The following is a 25,142-nucleotide window of genomic DNA, read 5'->3' on the forward strand; positions in this document are numbered from 1 at the left end:
CAGTGAAGGTGGAGCAGTTTGGAGATAAAGCCAGAGAGGCCAGGTTGAGATGGTTTGGACATGTGTTGAGGAGGAATAGTGGATATATTGGTCAAAGAATGTTGGAGATGGAGCTGCCGGGTAGAAGGAGAAGAGGTAGACCTCAGAGAAGGTTTATGGATGTAGTGAAGGTGGACATGGAGATGGTTGGTGTGAAAGTAGAGGAGGCAGTGGATAGGGCAAGATGGAGGCAGATGATCAGCTATGGCGACCCCTAAAGGGAGCAGCGTGTTTTACAGAGGGTATGTGTAGAAGGCCACTATCTGCAGATCTTAGATCTCGTGCTGGAACATAAGCAGACAGACACCCTGTGATGTAAGCGGTGCTTTAAGGTCATTTCGAGCTTTAAAAACTAGTAGCCAAGCTTTAAAACCTGTCCTGAGCGATGCAGGCAGCCAGTGCAGCTCTTTTAAAGTGGGACTGATCTGAGCTCTCTGTTTAGTTGTTGTTAGGATGCTGCTGTGTTTTGTACGAGCTGGAAGGGATGTGTAGTTTTCTGAGGAAGTCCAGTAAGAAGACCATTACAGTGATCAACTCTGCTGGAACAAACACATGAACAAGTTTCTCTGCGTCGCTCTGAGAGAGAAAAAGCAGAACTTTAGTGATTTTCTCAAATAAAAGAAAGCGACTTTAGTGACTGTGTTTACACGCAGATAAACCAGAGCTCAGAGTCCAAGATCACACCCAGGTTTCCTACTTCGGTTTTGGTATAAGAAGCTAAAGAACCAAGTTTCTCATAAATCATATTTTCTCATAAATCATTATAGCAGGGCGTCGTCAGCATAGCTATGGTTATTCATACTATGCTTCCTAATGACATCATCTATGTAGAGGTAGCGTGTGCAAAGAGAAAAGGCCCTAAGACTGAAACTTGAGGGACGCCACAAGAAATGGCAAAACCTTTTGATGATTTTTTTTTTTCATTACTTGGTAGCTACATTAGCCTCCTAGCTCCAGTGCTAAAACGAAAGAAGCAGATTTTAGACATCAAACGTGACTTGGCTGATTGACTACATTTGGAGGAAGTGGGAATACTCTGAATCTGATTTTCCAGCAAACTTGCTTTGAAGTGTGCAAATCCTGCATTTTGCCTGAATGTAATCAGTCTAATTTTCCGCAGTTGTTCATGAACGCCAAATCTAACGCATTCAGATCACATTTGAATCCGTTTTATGTGGTCATGTGATCATAATGAGAACGTTCAGGTCTGAATGATTTGATACTTGATGTAAGAGTGGCAACAAAATTAGACAAATTAAATCTCAGCATCTGCCTTTGTTTGTGACTTCTGGAACCCTATGTGTACGGCTGAATGCCGGCCCGCCTAATCTTGGCTGTAAAGCCTTGCGCTGCTGTTTAAGATGTTTGTCTTGTCAGCAGCTGCTTTTCGAAACAACACTGTCATTTTTAAAAAGCAGCAGCATTTTGATTCCTATGGAGCCTCTGTGTCAATACAATAAATGGTTGCCACAATATAGCAAATTGTGGCCTCTGTATAGCACACAGTGGCCACAGTACAGTAAATTGTGGCCTTGGTATAGCAAATAGTTCCCCCAGTATAGTAAATTATGGCCTCAATATAGTACGTTATGGTCTGAATATAATAAATAGTGGCTGCAATATAGTACATTGTGGCCTGAATATAAGAAATAGTGGCTGCAATACAGTAATTTGTGGCCTCTATATAGTACAGTGTGGCCTGAAGAGAATAATTATTGGCCTCAGTGCAGTAAATGTTTCCCCAGTATAGTAAGTTATGGCCTCAGTATAGTACACTGTGGCTGAAATATAAGAAATAGTGGCTGCAATACAGTAATTTGTGGCCTCAAAATAGTAATTTGTGGCCACGCCTTATCAAAAATATGCCATGTCACTTTAGTGATCTGTAATCTACTAACACAGCGAACTTTATTTTATTTTCTACGTATGGCACAGATGTCCAAACACTTTTTGGAGACCTTGCAGCAGATGGATGAACAGGAAACGTTGAGCACTCAATCTGAACAAAGTGAACCTCGAGGAGTCAGTCGGTGGCATCTGGCAACCCTGTTTCTCATTGCGGAACTCGAGGCGGGCGGACCGGGCTCTGGTGTGGAAATAGGACATTTCACCAATAATAATGATAAAAGTCAAACTCCTCGGCGTTTAGGAAGCGTTCCGGCTATACATTCAACAGAAATCGTCCCAGAAGAACGAAGAATTGGGTCGCCGCCTGCGAGTTTAACCCCTGCTAGCTCGTAGCTGAAGTTAGACTCAAATGTAGCTCATTAGCCGGCGAGCTATCAAAACAAGCCATGATGGAGAAAAGGGAACAGGTACAGCTGAGGAACAACCCTCGCAGGTAAAAACCCGTTTGCAGTAATGCGGAGTAACATGATTAGACAGTAAAATCGGTCCGGAAAGTTACGAGGCAGAAGTTGGAGTCCTATTCGCCAGCTTCTTGTTCGAAATTCCCCGTTCCACCTTAAATGGCGCTGCGGTTACGTTCTGGCACCTCAGGCGTCGTAACGTAAGTTAATGGTACTGCTGCACTAGTTAAGGTAGAACGGAAAAAAATCGAATAAGAAGCTGTTTTCAGCTTAATGTAAAGCTGCTGCCAGTACGCAGGTGATTGAGAAACGGCTAAATGTATTGTCCCTGTCACTTGTAATTTCTAGAAATTGTTTTAAAGAAGAAAAAGAAGAGCAGCTAGGTTAGCTAACGTGCTAACTGCGTAACCTAGCTGTACACGTAAAAACAAACGCCTCTTGTTTTAACGTCTGAAATGTTCGCCGGCAGCGGTTTATAGCGGCCAAACTTACAATTTCTGTGTATTTTTGTGTTGAAACCAACGATAATCCGCACGAAAGCTCTCCACGGTGTTTAGCAGGAGGCGTAACGGTTCGTATTTCCAGCGCCGATACCGATTCGACTCGGTTTTTAAAGTATTTCATCTGTTAAAATGTCTTGTTGTTAAGGGCTTTGATGTAGTTGTGTCATTTACATAAACTGATCAGCTATAACATCAAAACTGCCTCCTCGTTTCTACGCCTAATTGTCCACTTTATCAGCTCCACTTACTGTATAGCTGGTCTTTGTAGTTCTACAGTTACAGACTGTAGTCCATCTGTTTCTCTGATACTCTGTTACCCTGTTCTTCAGTGGTCAGGACCCCCATGGACCCTCACAGAGCAGGTAGTGTTTTGGGTGGTGGATCTTCCTCAGCACTGCAGTAACACTGACGTGGTGGTGGTGATGTGTAAAGTGTGTGTTGCGCTGGTCTGAGTGGATCAGACACAGCAGTGCGGCTGGAAAAATCTTTGGCGTGATTAATTCTGTAAAATGTAAAAAGTCGTTCAGAGTGGTTTGATGTAAAATGTGCCATTCTAAGGAAATTCAATGAGTCTGAATTGTTCACAGTGGTGGTGATAGGAACCAGACGTCTGAAGGGGTGAATACCTCTGAAAGCTCCCTCACAGAAAGTTGTCACAAAAACCTTATGAACTTGTTTTCGTGATACCAAATACATCGTTTTATGATCGTTTTGAGAAGCCTTTGTCCTGAAATTTGTCATTTCAGTACCTTGCCGGTGGAGGGACACCTGCAGGGTGTTGTGAGGCAAAATAGTCCCCGAAGAAAACTTTTTTTTTTGTTTTTTTTTTCCAGATTTTCCGCTGTTTTGCCGTCATTAACGTTACAGGATAAACACTCAGGAGACTCGTGTAGGTTCACTGGTGGTGTAGGACAGTAAATATATTGGCTGTACAGTGTTCTAGACATAGTTGACCCCTGGTTCCCATCACCACCACTGGGAAATCTGGACCATCTCACGCCGAACCCACTCTGTCTTTGTTTACATCTCAATAAATTAATTAGGCGGAAATTTTGAAAAGGGGTTGATTTCCCTTTTAACACGATGTGGAAAAATGAATCGAGCAGTCCCACCAGGATCTCGCGAGGGCTTGATTCTGTGGCTCTTCTCAGTATTTATGGGGTTATTCATTTTACTGGGCTTTTTAATACCCTGTTAAAATCCATTGTTGTAAAGGGGAATCCCACAAAATTTTCAAAATTGCTACATAATTCAGTGGCTGAGATATAAACAGTCGTTCAGAGGGTTTGGGGTGAAATGGTTCGGGTCTCTTTACAGTGGTGGTGATAGGAACCAGGGGTCGCCATGACTACAACACAGATATAGACACTTTATTTACCACACTCTCAGAAATAAAGGGTCAGTCATGGGCTGGAGGTTAGGGAGCTGGCCCTGTGACCGGAAGGTCGCCGGTTCGATCCCCAGTGCCAACAGTCCATGACTGAGGTGTCAGACCCCTGTGTTGCCCTTTTCCTCCACAGTTTACCCCAAAGCCAGTGTAAAACAGCGTCTCGGACATCAGACATGAGGGAGCTTTTAGAGGTGAACCGCTCAGAGTGATTCGTTTATATCTTAACCATTTAATTATGCAGAAATTGTAATAAATGAATAAATAAATACTGGACTTCCCCTTTAATAGTGAAAGGGAATGAAGTATTTATGTGGACGTCACCTTTGAAGCATCAGCTTACGTGTCACTTATCGTGGATTGCAGTGGTTGGTCAGATCTGCAAGTCCTTGCGAATGTTGTGAGGGTTGATTGACTTGGTGTTTGGAAATTCTCGGAGGGGCTGCAAGACGCTGTAGTTTGTTTTTGCCTCACGAGAGATTTTGAACACACAGCGGTCAGGGCTGATGCACAGATGAGTTCAAACCAATGCAACAGCTCTGAGGCTGACAAAAGGGGGAAAGGCTTTAAATAGATAAACAATAAATAAATAAATATAAATACGTTCTCATCTTTTCATTCAAAGGTTGAAATCAGGCGCTTGTTTTGATTGATTTTGCGTTTTGTTTTACCCCTTGCGTCGTGTTCCTGGCTGTGGGGCCCACTTTAAATTTTTTTTGGTAAAGAAAACATGTGGTTTATTCTTACTTCAGCCTCAGATTCTTGGCCTTTGCTCATTTTCTGTGAAGAACATATAAAATAACCCATTTTCAGTGTCTTCGCTCTGTTTATCCTCCACACAAAACAGTGGTGGTGCTGTGTCCTTCACTCTGTACTCCTTCATGGCGTGCTGTCTTTGTGCGTATCTATATACATGTGTGTGCATGTATGTGTGTGTGTGTGTGTGTGTGTGTGTGTGTGTGTATATATATATATATATATATTATACTCCCCAGCCACTTTATTAGGTACTATATAATATTTTTTAGGTTATATATTATATATAATTATATATATTTATTAGGTACTTTACTGCTAGTAAAAGGTTGGACCCCCTTTTGCCTTCAGAACTGCCTTAATTCTTCGTGTCATACTTTCAACAAGCTGTTGGAAACGTTCCTCAGAGATTCTGGTTGGTTATTTGAGCTCCTGCTGCCTTTCTATCATCTGGAACCAGTCTGCCCATTCTCCTCTGACCTCTCACATCAACAAGGCATTTTCGTCCACACAACTGACCGCTCACTGGATATTTCCTCTTTTTCGGACCGTTCTCTGTAAACCCTAGAGATGGTTGAGCGTGAAAATCCCAGTAGATCAGCAGTTTCTGAAATACTCAGACCAGCCCGTCTGGCACCAACAACCACGCCATGTTCAAAGTCCCTTAAATCCCCTTTCTTCCCCGTTCTGATGCTCGGTCTGCACTTCAGCAAGGTGTCTTGACCACCTCTACATGCCTACATGCGCGGAGTTGTGGCCATGTGATTGGCTGATTAGCTATTTGTGATAAGCAACCGAAGAGCATAATAGAGGTGTACCTAATAAAGTGGCCGGTGAGTGTGTGTATGTGTGTGTGAGAGAGGGCCGACAACATGGACAAGCTGCTGACTGGCTACAGCTGCTAAAGGGGAACCCTATGCTGGCTGTATATCATTTTTATAATGTGGTGGGTCCACCAGACCACTGAGGAACAAACACATCAACATCACTCAAGGGGTAAAACTTTACACCCCTATAAATAATTGAATACTGTATTACTGTAAATAATCCTGCTTATCATTGGATTGATTGATCTTGTGTGTGATAGAGGGAGGAAAAGGGAAGCTGGATGGCCCCAGTACACTGTCAGTTTTTTAACTTTTGCCATTCGCTTTTCAGGAGAGTCCGCATTACATATTTATTACCATTGACTGCCGTCTGTTTCTGCAGGCCGTGACGAGCTGAGGGCTTTCTGCCCTCAGATACATAAACTGCAGCGACAGCCCAAGAGATGTGGCTGTGTTTTATAGGAGCTTCCGCAGCTGTGAAATGAATCTCTCTGTCTTGTTTTCTCAGGCAATTGAAGAAGCTCAGTGAGGACAGTTTGACCAAGCAGCCTGAAGAGGTGTTTGATGTATTGGAGAAGCTTGGAGAGGGGTGAGTGGAGGGAGGAGTCGAATGGCTCTTGTTCTTGTTCAGTGCTCAGGTCTTGATGTTTTCTTCTAGAAAGGAATTGGGATCACAACTATCACATATTTCTGTTTTTAAATGTCGTCGTCGTCCAAAGAAAAACGTGTCTCCAAAGTACGGCTGGGCACTGAAACCATAACAATAATTATCGCGATGTGATCTTTCCTCGATAGAAACGTTCGATGCGATGGAGCACTTCCACGTTCTAGCAACACCCCTGGTGCTGTTTTCTCCTGCAAGGAAAGCGACACGACTCCGCTGTCACCTCGAGAGGGCGGCACTTCGGAGTTTTTCTACGTGATTAGAGGGGGGGGGTTTAAAAAATTAACGAGTCACCAAATATACTTCAGCAGCATCTGAAACGTGGAGTTATACATTCCCGAGCGATCGGCGATCTGTTCTCCTGTGACCGAGTGCGAGTGACGGAATTATTCTGTCCTAAAGTGAACTCGCCTCTTTCCGTACATCCTAAGCCTTAGCGGCATTAATTGACATCTGCTCCTCACAGCTGCAGCGCAGCCACGGCGCTCTGTCATATTTTAGTATTGATGCATTCCCAATAACCCGAGGAAGCCGTGCGGCACTGGAGGGTGGCGAACGCGAGCTTCCCAGGCTTGAAGCAGTGCTCTGTCACTCGTTTGAATACTGTGATATGCTCTGACATGGATGTGGTAGGACTGATGACAGTAAGGCTGTGTTCCATCACTGACGTGCCGAGCCAGCAAGTCGAGCTCTCGTCACCAGACAGCTAAAAATAATCTTAAATTATCAATATGACAAAAACTGCAGCCGTGCTTGTAAAAGGTCGTGGGCTGGAGGTTAGTGAACCAGCCCTGTGACCGGAAGGTCGCCGGTTCGATCCCCTTGGCTGACAGTCCATGACTGAAGTGCCCTTGAGCAAGACACCTAACCCCCAACTGCTCCCCAGGTGCCGTGGATAGGGCTGCCCACCGCTCCGGGAAAGTGTGCTCACCGCCCCCTAGTGTGTGTGTTCACTAGTGTGCATGTATGTGGGTGTTTCACTGCACGGATGGGTAAAATGCAGAGGTCTGATTTCACAGTGTGCAAAAAGAGTTGGCAATATGGTTCAAACAGCTCACCAGAAACTCTCCCTCTGTCCCACGACCGATTTGCGAAATGTTCCACTGTTTGGTGAGTGTTTGTCGTCTTCTGACCATAAAGGATAGTTTAAAACAGCACCTGACCACTCGGAAGCAAAAATCAGCCCTCAAACTGGAAAGAAATAATGATTTGACTTTTATCGCCATACGTATCGATATCGACTGATGATAATTTTTTATTGCGATAACATTTTTGGCCCATATCGCCCAGCCCTTCTCCAGAATGGTAACTTTACAGGAGAGTGCAAAAACGTTCTTTGCTTTTAATGTAAGTCAATGAAAAGAGATTTTTTTCGAATCAATTTTGGTGCATTTTTATTGATCCATTCCTCCTGAAATTTTCACACAACGTAAATAATATCCGCTGTGCTCAAATGATGTGGAAAAGTGAAAACAGAAAAATATGGAGATGCATTTTTTTATTTGGACAGCGATGATAATCAGAGGTTAAGAAAAGCTCAGACTTATTTTTCACTTTAATGATCGCGTGAAAAAACTATTTTTGTCATCACTCTGGTCATTATCAGTATAAATAATCATTAACGATCATTATTACTCACTTGCTTTTAAAGTATAAGATTATAATCTATATTCATTTAGCTTTTTATTTATTTTAATTAAACTTGAAATACTGCAAGGTAATAAACACACATATAATAAGCAGAAATGTTAGTAGAAAACATAAAATACTATCCAGTCTGGTCAAGTCCAACACCTTCATGATCAGTCAGTTGTTCCAGCGTTTTTGACTGTTGTAATTGTTGAATTGATTGATTTTTATTAAGTATTCATTGCAGTCCTTTCAGTATAGATCACTATGGATTCTGATTGCTGGCACTACACAAAGTCAGTAAATCCTATCTTGCTACATTATTCGCTTCAAAGGGATAAAATAACTGACTTGTGTTATCGTGAAACGTGATTTTCCATGTTCAAATTACGTTCGTAGTGTCGCCGCATGTCATTAGAGTAGGCTAGAAATTGAGACCGCTCGTATGCCCCCCGAAAGACAAGGGCATACATGCATAATATCAATTACAAGCTCTGCCCCATAAATAGCTTGTGGTTCACAGTGAAGTGTTTATTTCTGCAGCGTTTTTATGCTTTTTGTAAGACCTGATTTAGTCTATGTTAAGCATATCAGTGAAGACAGAAGCTGTCAGTGACCAAAAAGTGTTTTTATCTCAGGTAGACCAAGATAAAACTCTTCTATTGGGCTATTTTAAAGTGTGACCATTGCTGACACAGGCATTCAGTTGTGCACACACGGCTTATAATTTGCATAGAAAAGCATTGACGATCAGAGTTTGGCGCCACACTTGAGCCTAAGGTCCCATTGGAGCCCCTTCCAGTGTCTTTGGGATGATTTAGAGTGATGTTGCCGAAGCATCAACAGCGACATAAAACATTCGATTTTTCAATATGTAGTGTGTCCGCTCTTCACCTTCATTCCAGCTTCCGTTCCTTTCAGGAACCTCACTTTCAGCTCCTCAAAGAACCTGCAGACACGCCTCCAAAGCTCAGTCTGAGAAGCTGGTTGATGATTTTCTGAATCAAACCCATTCAGTGGTGCTGAGGTCTGGACTCTGGGGTGGTCAGCCCATCGTTTAGCTTCTTTCTTTGATGTGTCCGTCTCCTTTTCTCAGTGAGGTTCTTCTTGATCAGCTACACGTCCTTTCAGACTCACAGCGCTGAGTGGTCTTCTCACAGTGGAAGGATGGAGAGAAACTCCTGTGGATGTTTTCAGATCTGAAGCAGCTTGATCTTCTCCTCTCTCTCAGAGATCAAAGCTTTCAGTGCTGTTTATCTGATGGGGGCAGTTTCAGTGCCTACCAGGTCTTCCAGGTGGTTGTTAGGAGCCACATTTTCTACCTCCAGTTTTTTCGCTTATTTTTCTTTGACTTTCCCCGTCTTTAGGCAAGTGGATTAACTTGTATCTCATCTCAGAAATGTCTCCTGACAAATAAATAACTTGTACTTTGATGGCAATATCGAGTGGAAATTAAATAAATTAAAGGCGCCCTCTGGCTCATCTGCAGAATTATCTTAATACATGACATCAGAATTCATTTGAGTACCACACTGCAGAGATGCAGAGCGTTAGAGAACCTTACCCTACATCTTGCGTTTTCCCTAATGACTGTATGACTGTATGATTGCAGACTGGACTACATTGTAATATTACCTCGTAAATTATAATGAGCCCAGAAGACTAGAGGCTGTTACTACAGCTAAGGGGGACAAGCTCACTATTAATACCCTTCATCTTAGGGGAAATGCTGGATGAGCAGGTGTCTACAAACTTTTGGACATGTAGTAAGTATGTATCAGTGAGCATGTGCCACTCGGAGACCAAGCAACCAGGCTGCCCACGTCAGATGTTGAGCAACAGGAACTGAAGGAGCGGATTCTGTGACGTGTGAAGTGAAGTGTTGCCTTATCTGCTCAACGATGTGAAAACGGCTTAAGCTGGGAAGTTTTTTATTTGGAATTAAATTGAATTTACTTGAATTGAAGGTTTTATGCACTCGCTGTGTTTCTCAACGGTTGCCCTCAATTCACTGGTACTGAATTCTGTTTATCAGAGAGACGCAAAAGGAGAACCAGCAGAATTGCTTCCACTCATCTGTTTGTTCAGTTTATCCTCTGCGCTCTGTCTCTGGGACAGAAAGTGAGGTCCTTTTGGAAGCGTTAGAGCTTTCTTACTCACTTCATCACGGAGGGCCACAGCACTGCGCGGTCGGGCTGCAACTAATTTTCACTGTCGATTAATCTGTCGATTAATCGATTCGTTGTTTGGTCTATAAACTATCAGAAAATGGTGAAAAATGTCCGTTATTGTTTCTCAAAGACCAAGATGATGTCCTCAAATGTCTTTTCTTGTCCATACCCTGAAGATATTCAGTTTGGTGTCTCAGAGGAGTAAAGAAACCAGAAAATATTCACGTGAAGAAGCAGGAATCAGATCATTTTTCCTTTTTTTTTTCTTTAAAAAATGGCTTATTATTATTATTATTATTATTGATTAATCAACTCCCAGAATAATTTCCGATTAATTTAGTATTCGATAACTAATCGATTAATTGTTTTAGCTCTACTGCGCAGATTCTTCCTTTTTATTATCCAGTTTATTTGATTAGCCTCATGATTAGACTTGAATCTGATTTGTGTGTTGAAGCAGAAGAAATCAGGGGTTTCGGTTAGGACCTGAAAATTTTAAGGGCCTAAAATTTCAGACACGGCTTATAATTTGCATAGAAAAGCAGACGATCAGAGTTTGGCGCCACACTTGAGCCTGAGGTCCCATTGGAGCCCCTTCCAGTGTCTTTGGGATGATTTAGAGTGATGTTGCCGAAGCATCAACAGCGACATAAAACAGGCAAAAATCAGGGGTTTCGGTTAGGACCTGAAAATTTTAAGGGCCTAAAATTTCAGATGGCAAGAAATCTCAACCGATGGAGTTGGGTAGGTAGGTAGTAAGGTATATTTAGATTTTGTGCTCTTATAGCTTTAGTCATCCAGTACTTTACGGTATCTGATGACACGTGACAGTTGGCACATTTCTTTTTTTGTACATATGACTAGTCTTACGTTTACGTTTAACATTTACAGCATTTAGCAGACGCTCTTTTCCAGAGCTTTGTTGTCTCTCTGAAAAAGCATCTTTGCTTGTGACTAATAGGTTCGAGAGAAAGACGGTCCTGAGCTCAGATACTGCTAGAAACACAAGCCCATGTTGATACCCGGAGAAAAAGGAAACAGAGTTGAACACAGAGCAGTGCGATAAATCACAATAAATACTAAACTTAGGCTGCGTTCACACTACCAGGTTGAAGTGGCACAAATCTGATTTTTCCCCTAATCAGATCTGGTGTTTTCAGGGCTGTGTGGACACAAACATCTGATCTTTTCAAATCCGACCTGAGCAACTTTCATATGTGGTCCTAGATCAGGATACGTATCCGACTTGTGGCCATGTGACCTTAATGTGACCCTCAGATCGGACTTTCCACCGCGCCGCACTATCATTCGGCGTTACCATGGCAACAGCTCCGAACAGACGTTAAAGCCTGTAAACGGTGGAAAAGCAGCTCATCTCACCTTTTTCTCCTCCGTCTGGCTCTAATAATGAAGCTGAGAGCCGATCAGAGTTAATGATCTTCTCAGCGAAGCTCGTTCTGCTCGTTAGTTTGTGCTGATGATGCAGTGATTCAGTCACGTGACGTCACTGAGTAGGAGGAGCTCATGAGGGTCAGTTCAGGATGCCAGTTCGTTCACATCTGGTCACCTTGGCTCACAAAAGCAATCCAAATCGGATCTTTTTCTTCATATGTGACACAGATGTGTGTCTGCGTCGGTGTGAACAGATAAACACACTGAATCGGACCTTTTCAATTCGGATTTGAGACGCTTCCGTACGTGGTACTGAAATCCGATCCGTATCCGATCTGCGGCAACGACTTGACATTCGTCAGAATTTCAAGCTGCTGAGACTCATAAGGCTGATGTTTCTATACCAAAAAATGAGAAGAGACTTATGGCGACCGCTCCGTGTTCAAAGATATTGAACGAAATGGCCGAGTGCGGCCGGAGGAAACCAAGCAAACAAAAAATCTGATTTGGTGAGAGAATCGGATTTAGGCCACTTTTACCTGCTGTGTAAATATGGCCCTTTTGATCGCGGCAGCTATTTTTGTTACGTCAAAAAAAAAATGTCACCAGTTATCGCTGGTGATAAAATTGCAGGTTGTCAGTATTGGATTGACATTATTGGTCAAACAATATATCGGTCAGGCTCTAATGTTGCAAAACTTGCAGGGTTTGCAGGGTTTTCGAAGTGGGAAATACGGCCTAGATGTCCAGAAATGTTGAAGTCTTTTCGAGCAGCAGTGAGTGCCTTTACATGCACTTAATAATCCGATAACTGCAGAAAATCAGATAAACATGCTCATGAGTTTTCAGACAACTTCAGGTCTACATGAGTCAGGCAGTAATCGAAATTTCTGCTTTGCAGCTGGCCAGTAAATTCACAGAAGAATATGTGATGTAAATGGAACGTAAAACTTCATGCCTTGATTTTTTTTTTTTTGTTTTTTTTTTTTTTATTTATTTATTTTTTAAACTTCTTTAACTCCGTGGAACAGTCGGTGGTTTCAAAACGCACTTCGTCATATTCTTTACTTCATAACTTTCATATTTCATAAGCTACGTTCAAAAGATGGGTGTCATGTGAGTCTGTAACTGTCTTCTTTCCAGTGAAATAGATGGGAAATGTAATTTTAAAACTTTATAATGAAAGAAGCTGAACTTTTTTTCAATGGAAAGTTGACCCATTTTCCCCCAAATCTGAGCTATAAACTGGTTCTCAGATGGTGTCTCTGCAGTGATCTGCAGAAAAATTTATAAAGAAAATGCAAAGATCGTTTAGGATTTTTGGCTTTCAGCAGCAAATTGGGTAACACTTTATTTGGAGAGTCCACTTTAGATGCTTTGTAGATCCTTCACTTACTTTCAAGTTACATTCAACCAAATATCTACTAAACTGGCCATCATTGTCTTTAACTCTAAACCTGCTCTAATCCTAATCCTAACCTTAACCTCAACCCAAAACCTAAACCCAGCCCTCACCCTGGTCCAAATACAAACTCTAACCCCATCACTGCTTAGAACCAACTGATTATCAATAGATAGTTTGTTAACAATTGGAACATCTGTAGACAATCTATAGGGGATTATAGTGGACTGTCCAAATAAAGTGAGACTGCAAATTGTAAGCATGTCATTATGTTTGTCATTAAAAAAATTTCTGTTCATTTGAGGGGAGCTTTTACACAAAAAAACACTTAATTTATTTCATGCAGTTACTGAATAATTTGCTGTAAGATTTGGTCCCGTACTTCCAGACGGATCACCAAAATATACCCAGGAGAATAAGAGGTAAAACATTGTGCCACTTTACCTGAATATATGAACAAAGATCTTCATCTGGAAGAATATTTGAATCCTTCATTTCATCAATCATAGTTGGTTTCTGCATCGCTACAGACTGTTTTGTTGTCTCTCTCGGATGCTGTGATGAGCACTGCTTGCTTGATTCCGGTACCGCAGTCCGTTTTCTCCCGTGCTCAGACTAAGAAATCCGAAAGAAATCAGAGTAAGAGTTCACGTGCACTGAGAAATCTGATTACTGAGCTGCTACTCGGCTCTCTTTATCAGATGTCTTAATCAGATTTGTAGCCCTTGCACCGATCTAAGAGATCAGGGTATGATGTTTACCATGTGAATAAACAGATAACTGCAGAAATCCAATTAGGATCGGATTACTGAGCTCGTATAAATGCGCTCAGCGTTTTAGGCTGCTGTTTTGTTTGCTCCGCTTCCTGGAGGACAATTACTAATGTACTGCAATGTGCCTGTGCCCTTTGCAGGTCTTATGGCAGCGTGTTCAAGGCCCATCATAAAGAGACGGGGGAGATCGTGGCCATTAAACAGGTTCCTGTGGAGTCAGACCTGCAAGAGATCATTAAAGAGATCTCCATTATGCAGCAGTGCAACAGGTTTGCTCACGTTCACGGCACCCTCTCACATGTCCGTCTCTCCGTTGTTCGGTGACATTTAGTGAGGATTGCTCACTCATTCATATTTCATTGTGACATGTAGTCTTGGCTTAGTTTGCTCTATAGCTTTTGCAGATGTCATGTACCATTGATTGAGTTGATTCACTGCCTACAGTGTTATTTTTATTAACTTCTTGTTTGCCTTTGTGGTGATGATTCATTAGATTTGCAGTGTTTCACAGTTGTCCATTACTGTTTCCTGCAGCCCGCATGTTGTGAGGTACTACGGCAGTTACTTTAAGAACAGCGATCTGTGGATCGTGATGGAGTACTGTGGGGCTGGCTCCGTGTCCGACATTATCAGACAGCGCAACAAGACGGTGAGTGAAATACCCCTTTCTATAATGTCTTGTGGCTTCAGAGTTTTTTTTAGAAACAGCCCATTTTGCTCATTTTCTGTGCTAAATTCTGTATTTGTCATTTTGGAAAAAAGATTAAAGGTGCAGTGGCATCTAGTGGTGAGGTTGCAGACTACAACCAGCTGAATACCCCTTCCTCACCCCTCCCTTTTCAAGCGTGTGGTAGAACTTGCCGCTTCAACGTAAAAATGCGAAAGGTGCTCTTTAGAGCCAGTGTTTGGTTTGTCTGTACTGGGCTACTGTAGAAACTTGGCGGTCTCTGTTGGAAGAGGAGCTGCTCCTTATATAGGTATGAACTACACTATATTTCCAAGAGTATTCACTCACCCATCTGAATCAGTGAATTCAGGTGTTCCAGTCACTTCCATGGCCACAGGTGTATAAAGCCGAGCCCCTAGGCCTGCAGACTGCTTCTACTGACATTAGTGAAAGAATGGGTCGCTCTCAGGAGCTCAGTGAATTCCAGCATGGTGCCGTGATCGGACGCCACCTGTGCAGCAAGTCCAGTCGTGAAATTTCCTCACTACTAAATATTCCACAGTCAACTGTCAGTGGGATTATAACAAAGTGGAAGCGATTGGGAATGACAGCAACTCAGCCACGAAGTGGTCGGCCACGTAAAATGACAGAGCGGTCAGCGGATGCTGAGGGGCATAGTGCGCAGAGGTCACCAACTTTCTGCAGAGTCAATCACTACAGACCTCCAAATTTCATGTGGCCTTCAGATCAGCTCAAGAACAGCATAGAGAGCTTCATGGAATGGGTTTCCATGGCCGAGCAGCTGCATCCAAGCCTTACATCACCAATCGCAGTCCAAAGCGTGGAATGCAGTGGTGTAAAGCGCCGCCACTGGACTCTAGAGCAGTGGAGACGTCTTCTCTGGAGTGACCAATCATTGGTCTGGGTTTGGTGGTTGCCAGGAGACCGTACTTGTCTGACTGCATTGTGCCGAGTGTAAAGTTTGGTGGAGGGGGGATCATTCGTGTGGGGTCGTTTTTCAGGAGTTGTGCTCGGCTCTTTAGTTCCAGTGAAAGGAACTCTTTAAGCTTCAGCACCAAGAGACTTTAGACAATTTCATGCTCCCAACTTTGTGGGAACAGTTTGGTGACGGCCCCTTCCTGCTCCAACATGACTGCACACAAGGGCACAAAGCAGGTCCATAAAGACGTGGATGAGCCAGTTTAGTGTGGAACAACTTCACTGGCCTGCACAGAGTCCTGACCTCAACCCGACAGAACCCCTTTGGGATGAATTAGAGCGGAGACTGTGAACCAGGCCTTCTCGTCCAACATCAGTGTCTGACCTCACAAATGCGCTTCTGGAAGAACGGTCAGAAATTCCCATAAACACACTCCTAACCCTTGTGGAAAGCCTTCCCAGAAGAGTTGAAGCTGTTATAGCTGCAAAGGGTGGGCGGACATCATATTAAACCCTATGGATTAAGAATGAGACGTCACTCAAGTTCATATGCGTGTGAAGCCAGACGAGCGAATACTTTTGACAGTGTAGGGTATATATGAAGGGCTCTTTGTAAGCGAACAAAAACACAACGATTTGCAGTTAAAACGTGAATTCTAGGCCTGAAAGATGAATTGTTTTCATGTTGGAATCACAATTTTAGAGAATGCAATTTTGAAATCACGAGCAGTTTTTAAAAAATTATAGCCTGCATTATCAAAAACTCTATCTTGGGTTTGCCTGTTCACAATGTCTTTTAAATGTGGTCTGTATGGACATCAGTCTGAACAGATCAGCTCCTAAACTGACCCGCATGCGCAAAAGAACTGAGCATCCCGCTGCGTCACACGGCTCATGAACGCCAGTCGCTCCTGGAGGATCAGCTTCATCTTCACCAGCATCACAGGAGTCATCATGCAGCTTCACTGACTGACAGCTGGGCTCATCACCCAGAATGCGTCACTTCTTTGCTTCATGTCCTCGGATTCTTTAAACTTTTCAGACTTTTAACTGTTCTTTGACATTCACGCTCAGAATACTCCGCCCCTATTATTCATTTCATAAGATCACAGCAGTAACACACAGTAGGTTTACAGCTGGTCAAAGTAGTGAGCTTCTTACATGAGCCTGTGAGTAAGTGTTCTTTCCGTTCATGAAAGTAAATGTAAAATTCGATAATGTTCTCCTCACCTTTTGTATGTTTTTGTGTGTTTTACAGTTAGGGGAGGATGAGATAGCTGCCATCCTGCAGTCCACTCTGAAAGGGCTGGAGTACCTGCACTTCATGAGGAAGATTCACAGAGACATCAAAGCTGGGAACATTTTGCTGAACTCGGAGGGACAGGCCAAACTTGCTGATTTTGGTGTTGCAGGACAGTTAACTGTAAGAACGTTAGGCTGATGTGCAGTGGTTACTGTTGATGAGGTTTGCTTGTAACTGTTTTCAATTCATGTGTCGTATACGTGTTTAACTTTCTGAAGATGTGTGCAAAACTCTGAGGTCAGTTTTAGCAGAAAGTGGTTATATGAAGTAGAAGGTGCAGCTGAATTGAAGCGTTTAGTCCTGAAATGATTTAATTGTTGGAACACAAATTAAGTTGTGCTCAAATCAAGGGAGTTATGTGTGGCGGATAAAGAGACAGTCCCAAAATGAACGACGTCTTTCTTCCTCTCCTCCTGTTAGGACACGATGGCGAAACGAAACACGGTGATTGGAACGCCGTTCTGGATGGCTCCAGAGGTCATTCAGGAGATTGGTTATAACTGTGTAGCAGATATCTGGTCTCTGGGAATCACCGCTATAGAGATGGCCGAAGGGAAGCCTCCATATGCGGACATACACCCTATGAGGGTAAAACTGTGGCACTGCAATGTGTTTTTAAATCTTGTCCTTGGTATAAAACCCCATGTGTCAAACACAAGGCCTGCAGGCCAAGTCAGGCCTGACCCAATGCTGTCCGGCCAGCAAAATGATCTTAATTTTCTAGTAATATTATACTTTTATTATTCTGGTAATAAAATACTTTTCTCCATGAGCTGTGCTGCAGTTCTCAGCATGCACTGCAATGTATTATGTGCTCCCACCATAGATAAACATACCTAGATGCCGTGTTGTCTGTTGTTCTCCATCTGAGGTGATACGTCTGCACATCCATCATGTTGGAGCGGTCAAGATCCACTTGTGAACAAATTCACTTCTATCGAGAGACGTTGAGTCTCAGGATTAAACCGGCCACAACTTTCTTATTACTCAACCGATTTTCACCAAATTTGTTTTGTTATAATCCTTAAACACGGATTAAACATGGATAGGCTGCATGGACTGCTCTCGGTAGCTTTTATCTCTTTAATAACTGATTTAATTTACTTTAATTAACTTTAATTAGTTATCCGGACCAGCAGGAAAGTATTCAGTCTGCACACGTTAACAACCAGAGTGTAGCGCGAGAAACACACACATCAGCAAATCCATCAAAGTGTGAATCGCTTCTATTATTAATACTCATATAAATAAAAGAGAGTCTTCAAAACACAGAAGGATGAAGCTGAAGTTGGCTTCCTATTCAGTTTAAGGTGGAACGGGACAATTCGAACAAGAAGCTGGCAGATAAGGAAGGTTCGTGTAAGAAAGTGCTAACATTAATCTATTATGAATACACGGATTAAGGAACGCTGTAACTTACCCAGCTGCAAAGCTTTAACCATCACTGTAAATAAATAACTACTACATCAAGCTAAGACCCCCTGAATAGACCATTAAATTAAATAAGCTTAATATAAAACCAGAGGATAAACAACCAAATCAGCAGGTTCTCTGTGCATCACCAGCCACACGGCCACATCTACAGATGAACACCACACAGACATGAGCGTGATTCCCTCCGTTATATAATCCTATCCTGATTTCTGAGAGCAGTATTGTTGAAATAGTGGAATTTTGGACAGTATCTTTCTTAAACTGCCGCTCTGTAATGGTACTGAATGCTGTCCAGCAGCGACATTGACCACCCCAAAATGACGGTGCCGTTGATGTGCCTGACTGTACCCAATGCGGCATCTAGGTGTGTGTATCTATGGCTCCCACCCCCTCACCAACAATGATCTATGGGACAGCACCACAAAAACAAGGTGTCAGGTGTCTAGTTCAAGTGAATGGGCAGTTTTAAAAAATCTCCTGTACACTGGAAACATTTTTAAATGTTTATCTACAGCTAATGTAGTCTTTTGTTTTATTTTAGTTAGAATAAACAATGTCCAATTTGGGTCGTGGCAAAATGTTAAGTAAAAATAAAATAAAAACCCAGCTGCCCACAGACACGAGATTTTTTTAATCTGGCCCTTTATTGGTTGAGTTTGACACCCCTGGTATAAAACCCTTTCCTGTGGTATTGTGTATTTTGTGTTTGATGGTCATTATTGCTGGGCAAAACTGATAAAATTCAGCATTTTCAAATATATCATGGTCACATATGGTCAAACGACAGTTACGCAGTTACACACTCTCAGTAATGCTGATTCAGTAATGTTTGACACCTCCATATAGAACAGTAGGCCAGTGGTGCTTGTTTATAAAGACATTGAAATAAATACAAATCAAATCACAGACCTTTAAATTGACGTTAAGCATGTGTGTCTTTGCATTTGTCCCAGGCGATATTCATGATTCCAACAAATCCACCACCAACGTTTCGGAACCCTGAGCAGTGGTCCGAACCTTTTAGAGAGTTTGTGTCACAGTGCCTGGTGAAGAGCCCTGAGAGCCGAGCAACGGCCACACAGCTTCTGCAGGTATGTCTGTCTGTCTCGTGCCACATGTCTCGCTCTCCTACGCTCTCCGTTTCTCTTCCTTTAGTTTTAAGTGATACTTTTTAAATCCCACAAACGGGGAAATTCCGCCTCCGCATTTAACCCATCCGTGAAGTGAAACACCACATACACACTAGTGAGTGCACACACACTAGGGGGCAGTGAGCACACTTGCCTGGAGCGGTGGGCAGCCCAATCCACAGCACCCAGAGAGCAGTTGTGGGTTAGATGTCTCGCTCAAGGACACCTCAGTCACATGCTGTCAGCACTGGGGATTGAACTGGCAACCTTCCGGTTACAGGGCCAGTTCCCTAACCTCCAGCCCACGACTGACCCTTAACATAAATATAATATAAACCTTAACATGGTAAGAAAATCTTCACTTGTGTTACAACTGGTGCAGTACAACCTGATTTTAAGACACACATCTGTCTTTATTCAGCTGCACTGTGAAATACAGAAGTTGAAAATCATTATGCATATATAGAGGGTTCGTCAACAAATACGGCTGCAAGGGATCGTTAAGGTCAAAGCATGATGTCAGTATGAGTCAGTACAGCCCTTTTAGCAAATAGAGCACAAATGAGCAGGCCAAGTTTTTAGGATGACCTCTGTTTATAAATGGTCGGTTATGAGGAGACTGTGTGTTAAGTATTTTATAGACCGATCTTCTGACCTCAGAAGCCAAGATTGTTAACCAGTCAGAAAACCTGGAAAACAGAAAGTGTTTCTGGCCTCAATAGTGCGAACCCATATTTTAGAGTAAAAATGCCCAGCGAAGAGAGAGGGATGGGGGTGTTGGGTGATTTCTGAACTCACCTCTCTCATATGAAAGTATCCAGACCCTGCCTAATAACATTTACCCTGAAATCGAGGGTATTAATAGGGAGTTTTTGCTCAGCAGTGCTGTTCCAGTTCATCTCAAAGGTGTTTGATGTGGTGTAGGTCAGTTCTCTGTGTTAGGCCACTTAGGTTCTTCCTCATCAAACTCAGCAAACCATTGCTTTGTGGCATTTTGCAAGGGTGCACTGACATACTGAAACTGGAAAGGGCCTTCCCTTAACTTTTCAAATTGAGTCAGGAGTACAGAGTAGTCCAGAAGCCAACTGCACACTGTATTGTTATGTTTTTACATCAGTAGAACTAAGGGGCCCAGATCATTATTCCACCTCTACCTAAATACACATTCAGGCAGGTAGTGTTCTCCTGGCCTCTGACAAACCAAGACTAGTGTGCTGCATTGCAAGGCAGTGAAGTTTTATTCATCACTCCCAGAGAACCCATTTCCTCTGCTCTAGGCTTCAGTGGTGGTGGGCTTTACCCTGGAAGGAGGTAGTGTTTGTCTCGAATAATTACAGGAGCCCTTTGGTAGCTACCGGAGTTACTTCAGTTCTAAATGCAGTCTATAGTTTAGCTCTGCTTTAATGGAAAAATATATGCATCGATGCAGCTTCCTTGTGACCCACTTGTCTCCACAGTGTGGGCCACAGTTTGAAAACCGCTGATTCGACACCGTAGCACTGCGGACGAAGATGTTAGGCTTGTGTGTGGCTACTTGGTCATGGAAACAGTGTTGTTTGGCTCTTAACAAACGGTTATTGTGCTGACTTTTCTTCTAAAGGCAGTATGGAATGTTGTAGTGAGTGTTTCAGATGATTATCCATCCATCCAGGAATGCACCAATATGGGAATTGTGTGCCAATGACAATATCTGCTATTTTTCATGTATGTTACACACTTGCCTTGATACAAAACCATTATAAAGTGCAGAAATGAGTACTGTATGATTGATTTTTGTCCAGTGGAATTGACAGTAGGAAGATACTGTCATTGTTTTAGATGGTTATCTGCACAGCTACACAAATGAATCAGAATTCTGAGAAGAGAAGCCAAGCAGGGTAAAGAGAAGAAGGGATTTTGTGACTTCCTTAAGTAGTTTGACACATGGTTATCAGAAGTTACAGTTAATGCATTCTTAAAAGGTCTTTCCTATGAAGTCTCTCTCGAAAGCTGTTAGGCCCTTTGTGAGGGTAATCCACTCTTTGTGAGTAGAAGGACTGTCCCAAATCCGTTTAATCATAATATTCGTCCTTGCTTGCATCAACAAAGGTTGAACAAAGGCTTTGCGGTCACTAAGGCATGGGGGCAACATGGCAAGCAGGCACAGCCAGATGAGCACTCCATGGTTCAGAGAGTTTATATGGACTGAGTGGTCGATCTTAGATGTTTCCACTTTATAATAACATCACTTGCACTTCACCAGGGCTGCCGTAGCATCACAGAATTGCTGAAAAGCTACCATCTTATGGTGTGTTGAGAGTCACTATGTTTTCCAGAATGTTCCGTTCTTCCTCAACGATTGCGCTGCTTTGCATGTAGTTTATAGGGGAAGTCCAATTTCTGCATAATTCGGGGTCCGAGATGTAATCAGAGTGGGTTTGGTGTGAAATGGTTCAGATGTCTTTACAGTGGTGGTGATGGGAACCAGGGGTCGCCATGACTACAACACAGATATAGACACTTTATTTACCATCCAGAACCACCAGAGAACCTACACGAGTTTTATCAGAAAAAATCTCAGAACTCTTATTTCAGAACTACCATAAAACCATGTCTCAGACTTCAGGCGGCGTATTCCTAACTTTTTCTAAAAACATTATTTTATATGTTAAAATGTATACATACTTTTTCTAAACACATTACCAGGCTGAAGTGGCACAAATCCGATTTTCTTTGCGCTAATGTGACTCAGATCTGATGTTTTCAGGGCTGTGTGGACTCAAATCCGATCTTTTCAAATCCGACCTTTTCAAATCCGACCTGAGCCACTTTCATATGTGGACCTAGAGCGGATACGTATCCGATCTGTGGCCTTAATGTGACACTCGGATTGGAATTCGTGTGCTTTTTTCCCACTCCGCGTGCGTCATCACTCAGCGTTACCATGGCAACAGCGCCAAACAGGCGTTAAAGCCTGTAAACGGTGGAAAAGCAGCTCATCTCACCTTTTCCTCCTTCGTCTGGCTCTAATAATGAAGCTGAGAGCCGATCAGAGTTAATGATCTTCTCAGCGAAGCTCGTTCTGCTCGTTAGTTTGTGCTGATGATGATGCAGTGATTCAGTCACGTGACGTTACTGAGTAGGAGGAGCTCATGAGGGTCATTTCAGACCGGTTCATCACATTAACGACAGGTTTGAATCACTGACATAAACAACTGTGAACCATCGAGTCGGAGCGATTGGATTTGAGCAACGAGGCTTGTAATGTGAACGTAGCCAAAAGTCTTTACATATCTGCTGGCTGTCACCACCACTGTGAACAATTCTGCCTGGATGACCTTGTTTACATCTTAACCAGTTAAACATGCTTCACTTTAAATAGCCAGTCCAGTGGCAATGTGCAGGTCGATTCATTAGGAATGCTATTGTTTTTCCTTTTTTTTTTTTTTGTTCTATAAACATTTTGTACATTTTCAGGAACATCTTGTCTTTCCTTTGTAGACTTGGCAACAGATTGCTTTTGATGGTAATAATATAAGATCATGCATCCATTCATATGATGTTTGTGTTTTCTTTTGTTTAGCACCCATTCATAAAGAATTCCAAGTCCAACAGTGTCCTGAGGGCACTGATTACAGAGGCGATGGATCTCAAACTGAAGAAACAGGAGGCTCAGCAGAGAGAACAGGATGCAGAAGATGAAGAAAACTCGGTACTTTAGTTACGCTGGTGTTAAAGATCAGCATTTTCCAAGTAGTATCTTTCCTGCTCCTCACTGGATTTCTTCCCCCTGATGTGGTCTTGCTATGGTTCTGTGTATTATTTTCTTTATGTGATGATTCCAGTTTAAATTTCCAGCTTCCTTTGTAAACAGGATGACGATGAAGTGGATCAGGGTACCATGGTGAGGGCTGGAGCTTCAGACCTCGGAACCGTCCGTGCGGCAGGCTCTCTGGGTAGCTCATCGGGAACTATGATCGAGCACGATGGCACCATGGAGTCTCAGCTTGGCACAATGGTCATAAACTCAGATGACGAGGAAGAGGATGCAGGCACTATGAAACGTGAGTGAACACATTGGTCCTTCTGTATGTGCAGTTGGGACAGACTGTCCTATTTCGTCTGTTTCGTGTGACATCACTTTTCCTGAGTGGGAAATAAGTGCATTCTTTGTGTTGTAGAGTTAGACACAGCAGCTGACAGAAAAAGCCTGACCGATATATCGATTGCCCAATAATATCATCTGATATTGGTGAACCAAGGTTTTGTTGTTGTTGGCAGAAATGTCGCTGATAATTGGCAGCTTTTCTGATGGCGGAGTTGCCAGTATTCTAACTTTGTTTAATTATCCCACTGCAGTACAGACTGAACTGGTAAATCTCAACCCGAAACACAGTCGTGGTTCATATAATTACATGTCAGAGTTATTCAGACCTAACCTTTATCACGAGAATCATGTTGTAATGCAAAAAAACCCCAACTTGATGAAAAGAACTGATAAAAAATAAAAAACGATGTCTGAGGTTTTGCTGTTTTGCTACATTTCTGAAATTAACATATTCAGAGTTGATGATTCTCTCTCACTAAAACACTGTTTAAATTAAAGTCTTGAAGTATAAGGTAAAAATCTAAATTATATAATGTAAAATTATCTGATACCTGATGAACCCGAGAGGGAGTGTGTTATCTCAAAATGCATCCCGGCTGTGATCTGGTGGCCGTAGATCATCACAGCCGTGGTAACTCACTCCTCGAGTGTTCTACTGCTTTAATACAGCAGTTAAATAAATACAGTAAGAAATGAATAAACTGGCCGTGAACGCGGCGTTTAATATGTTTTAATGTTCAGTTCCTTCCTCCTAATTAGAGCTCCTTAACGAGCAGCTTGTTGCTATGTCAGAGTAACGAGCTCCGCCCAGCTCCGCCCAGCTTTACTCTGTAAAGCTTCTTACAGCCCGTTTAGTTTGGCGAATGGTGTTGGGTTCATTTCCGGCTGATTCCAGGTTGTTCAGCTGTTCTTCTGTCACAGCTGCCGACTGGAAAGCTGCTCAGTGGTGACGACAGTTTGGGAATTTAGTGTCGTCTCGTCTTCAGAGTCGGACCAAATCGGCTGTCGGTCAAACGTGATCTTAACAGTGTCTGTTTTCTGTTTGTGGCAAAGTGAGAAGTAAAAACGTTCAAATGGCTCGAGCGTCTCCTACAGCTGTCAGAGTCGTTGCTTAGCAACAGCATCTCATCAGAGTGACGCAGTGTTTGTGAAAAACCCGTGACGTTATGGTGAAATAACAGCAGTTAGAACGCCTCACAACCAGTCAGCTCGCGTGGCTGGAACTGACTGTTGTATCAGAATTTTTAGCCCCTAAAGTCATTATCAGTAACACATTTCTCATCTTTTGGGCCTTAACAGCAGCAAAAAAGTAACATCAAGCGCATCAAATGACATGAATCACGTTCATCTTTACTAAATGAATGCAGAAGCAGTCAAACCAGCTACTGATGAGCGTAATCAGAGTGGCTAGTCTATCTGAGCTTCAGCTTTAGGTGTTCAGGGGTAGGTTGTGTACTAAATACAAAAAGACAGTACTGTGCAAAAGTCTTAGACCATCTTAGAAAAACATGTACAGCCATTTATCTGAGTAATAAGCATTTATTTGTTTAAAAAACACAGATACTAGAATAAATATAAATGAACTGTCAGTTGTCTCTCTCCTCAAGGAAGTCCAGTCTTTGCGAATACCATCGAGTACCTTGTTTATCTAATCAGTCCTTCATTGAATTAAATGAGGAGCTGCTGATGGAACTGAAAAAATCCATGTGATGGCTGGAAGCGCAGCGAGA

The 25,142-nt window shown here is 42.6% G+C and overlaps 1 protein-coding gene across 1 annotated transcript in view; it reads left to right on the top strand.

Annotated features, from left to right (window-relative positions):
• The first annotated feature begins 2,081 nt into the window (after nucleotides 1-2,081).
• The window catches only part of LOC108435692 (serine/threonine-protein kinase 4-like), a 43,716-nt gene continuing 20,655 nt past the window's right edge, over nucleotides 2,082-25,142 (top strand). The window contains exons 1-9 of the mRNA XM_017711688.2: nucleotides 2,082-2,380; nucleotides 6,330-6,410; nucleotides 13,993-14,121; nucleotides 14,387-14,501; nucleotides 16,717-16,881; nucleotides 17,182-17,349; nucleotides 19,149-19,286; nucleotides 22,888-23,016; nucleotides 23,179-23,368. Coding sequence (XP_017567177.2) covers nucleotides 2,334-2,380; nucleotides 6,330-6,410; nucleotides 13,993-14,121; nucleotides 14,387-14,501; nucleotides 16,717-16,881; nucleotides 17,182-17,349; nucleotides 19,149-19,286; nucleotides 22,888-23,016; nucleotides 23,179-23,368 — 1,162 coding nt within the window. The 5' untranslated portion in view covers nucleotides 2,082-2,333. The remainder of the gene's footprint in view (nucleotides 2,381-6,329; nucleotides 6,411-13,992; nucleotides 14,122-14,386; nucleotides 14,502-16,716; nucleotides 16,882-17,181; nucleotides 17,350-19,148; nucleotides 19,287-22,887; nucleotides 23,017-23,178; nucleotides 23,369-25,142) is intronic.

Source organism: Pygocentrus nattereri, chromosome 26, assembly GCF_015220715.1.
Source record: "Pygocentrus nattereri isolate fPygNat1 chromosome 26, fPygNat1.pri, whole genome shotgun sequence".
NCBI lineage: Eukaryota > Metazoa > Chordata > Actinopteri > Characiformes > Serrasalmidae > Pygocentrus > Pygocentrus nattereri.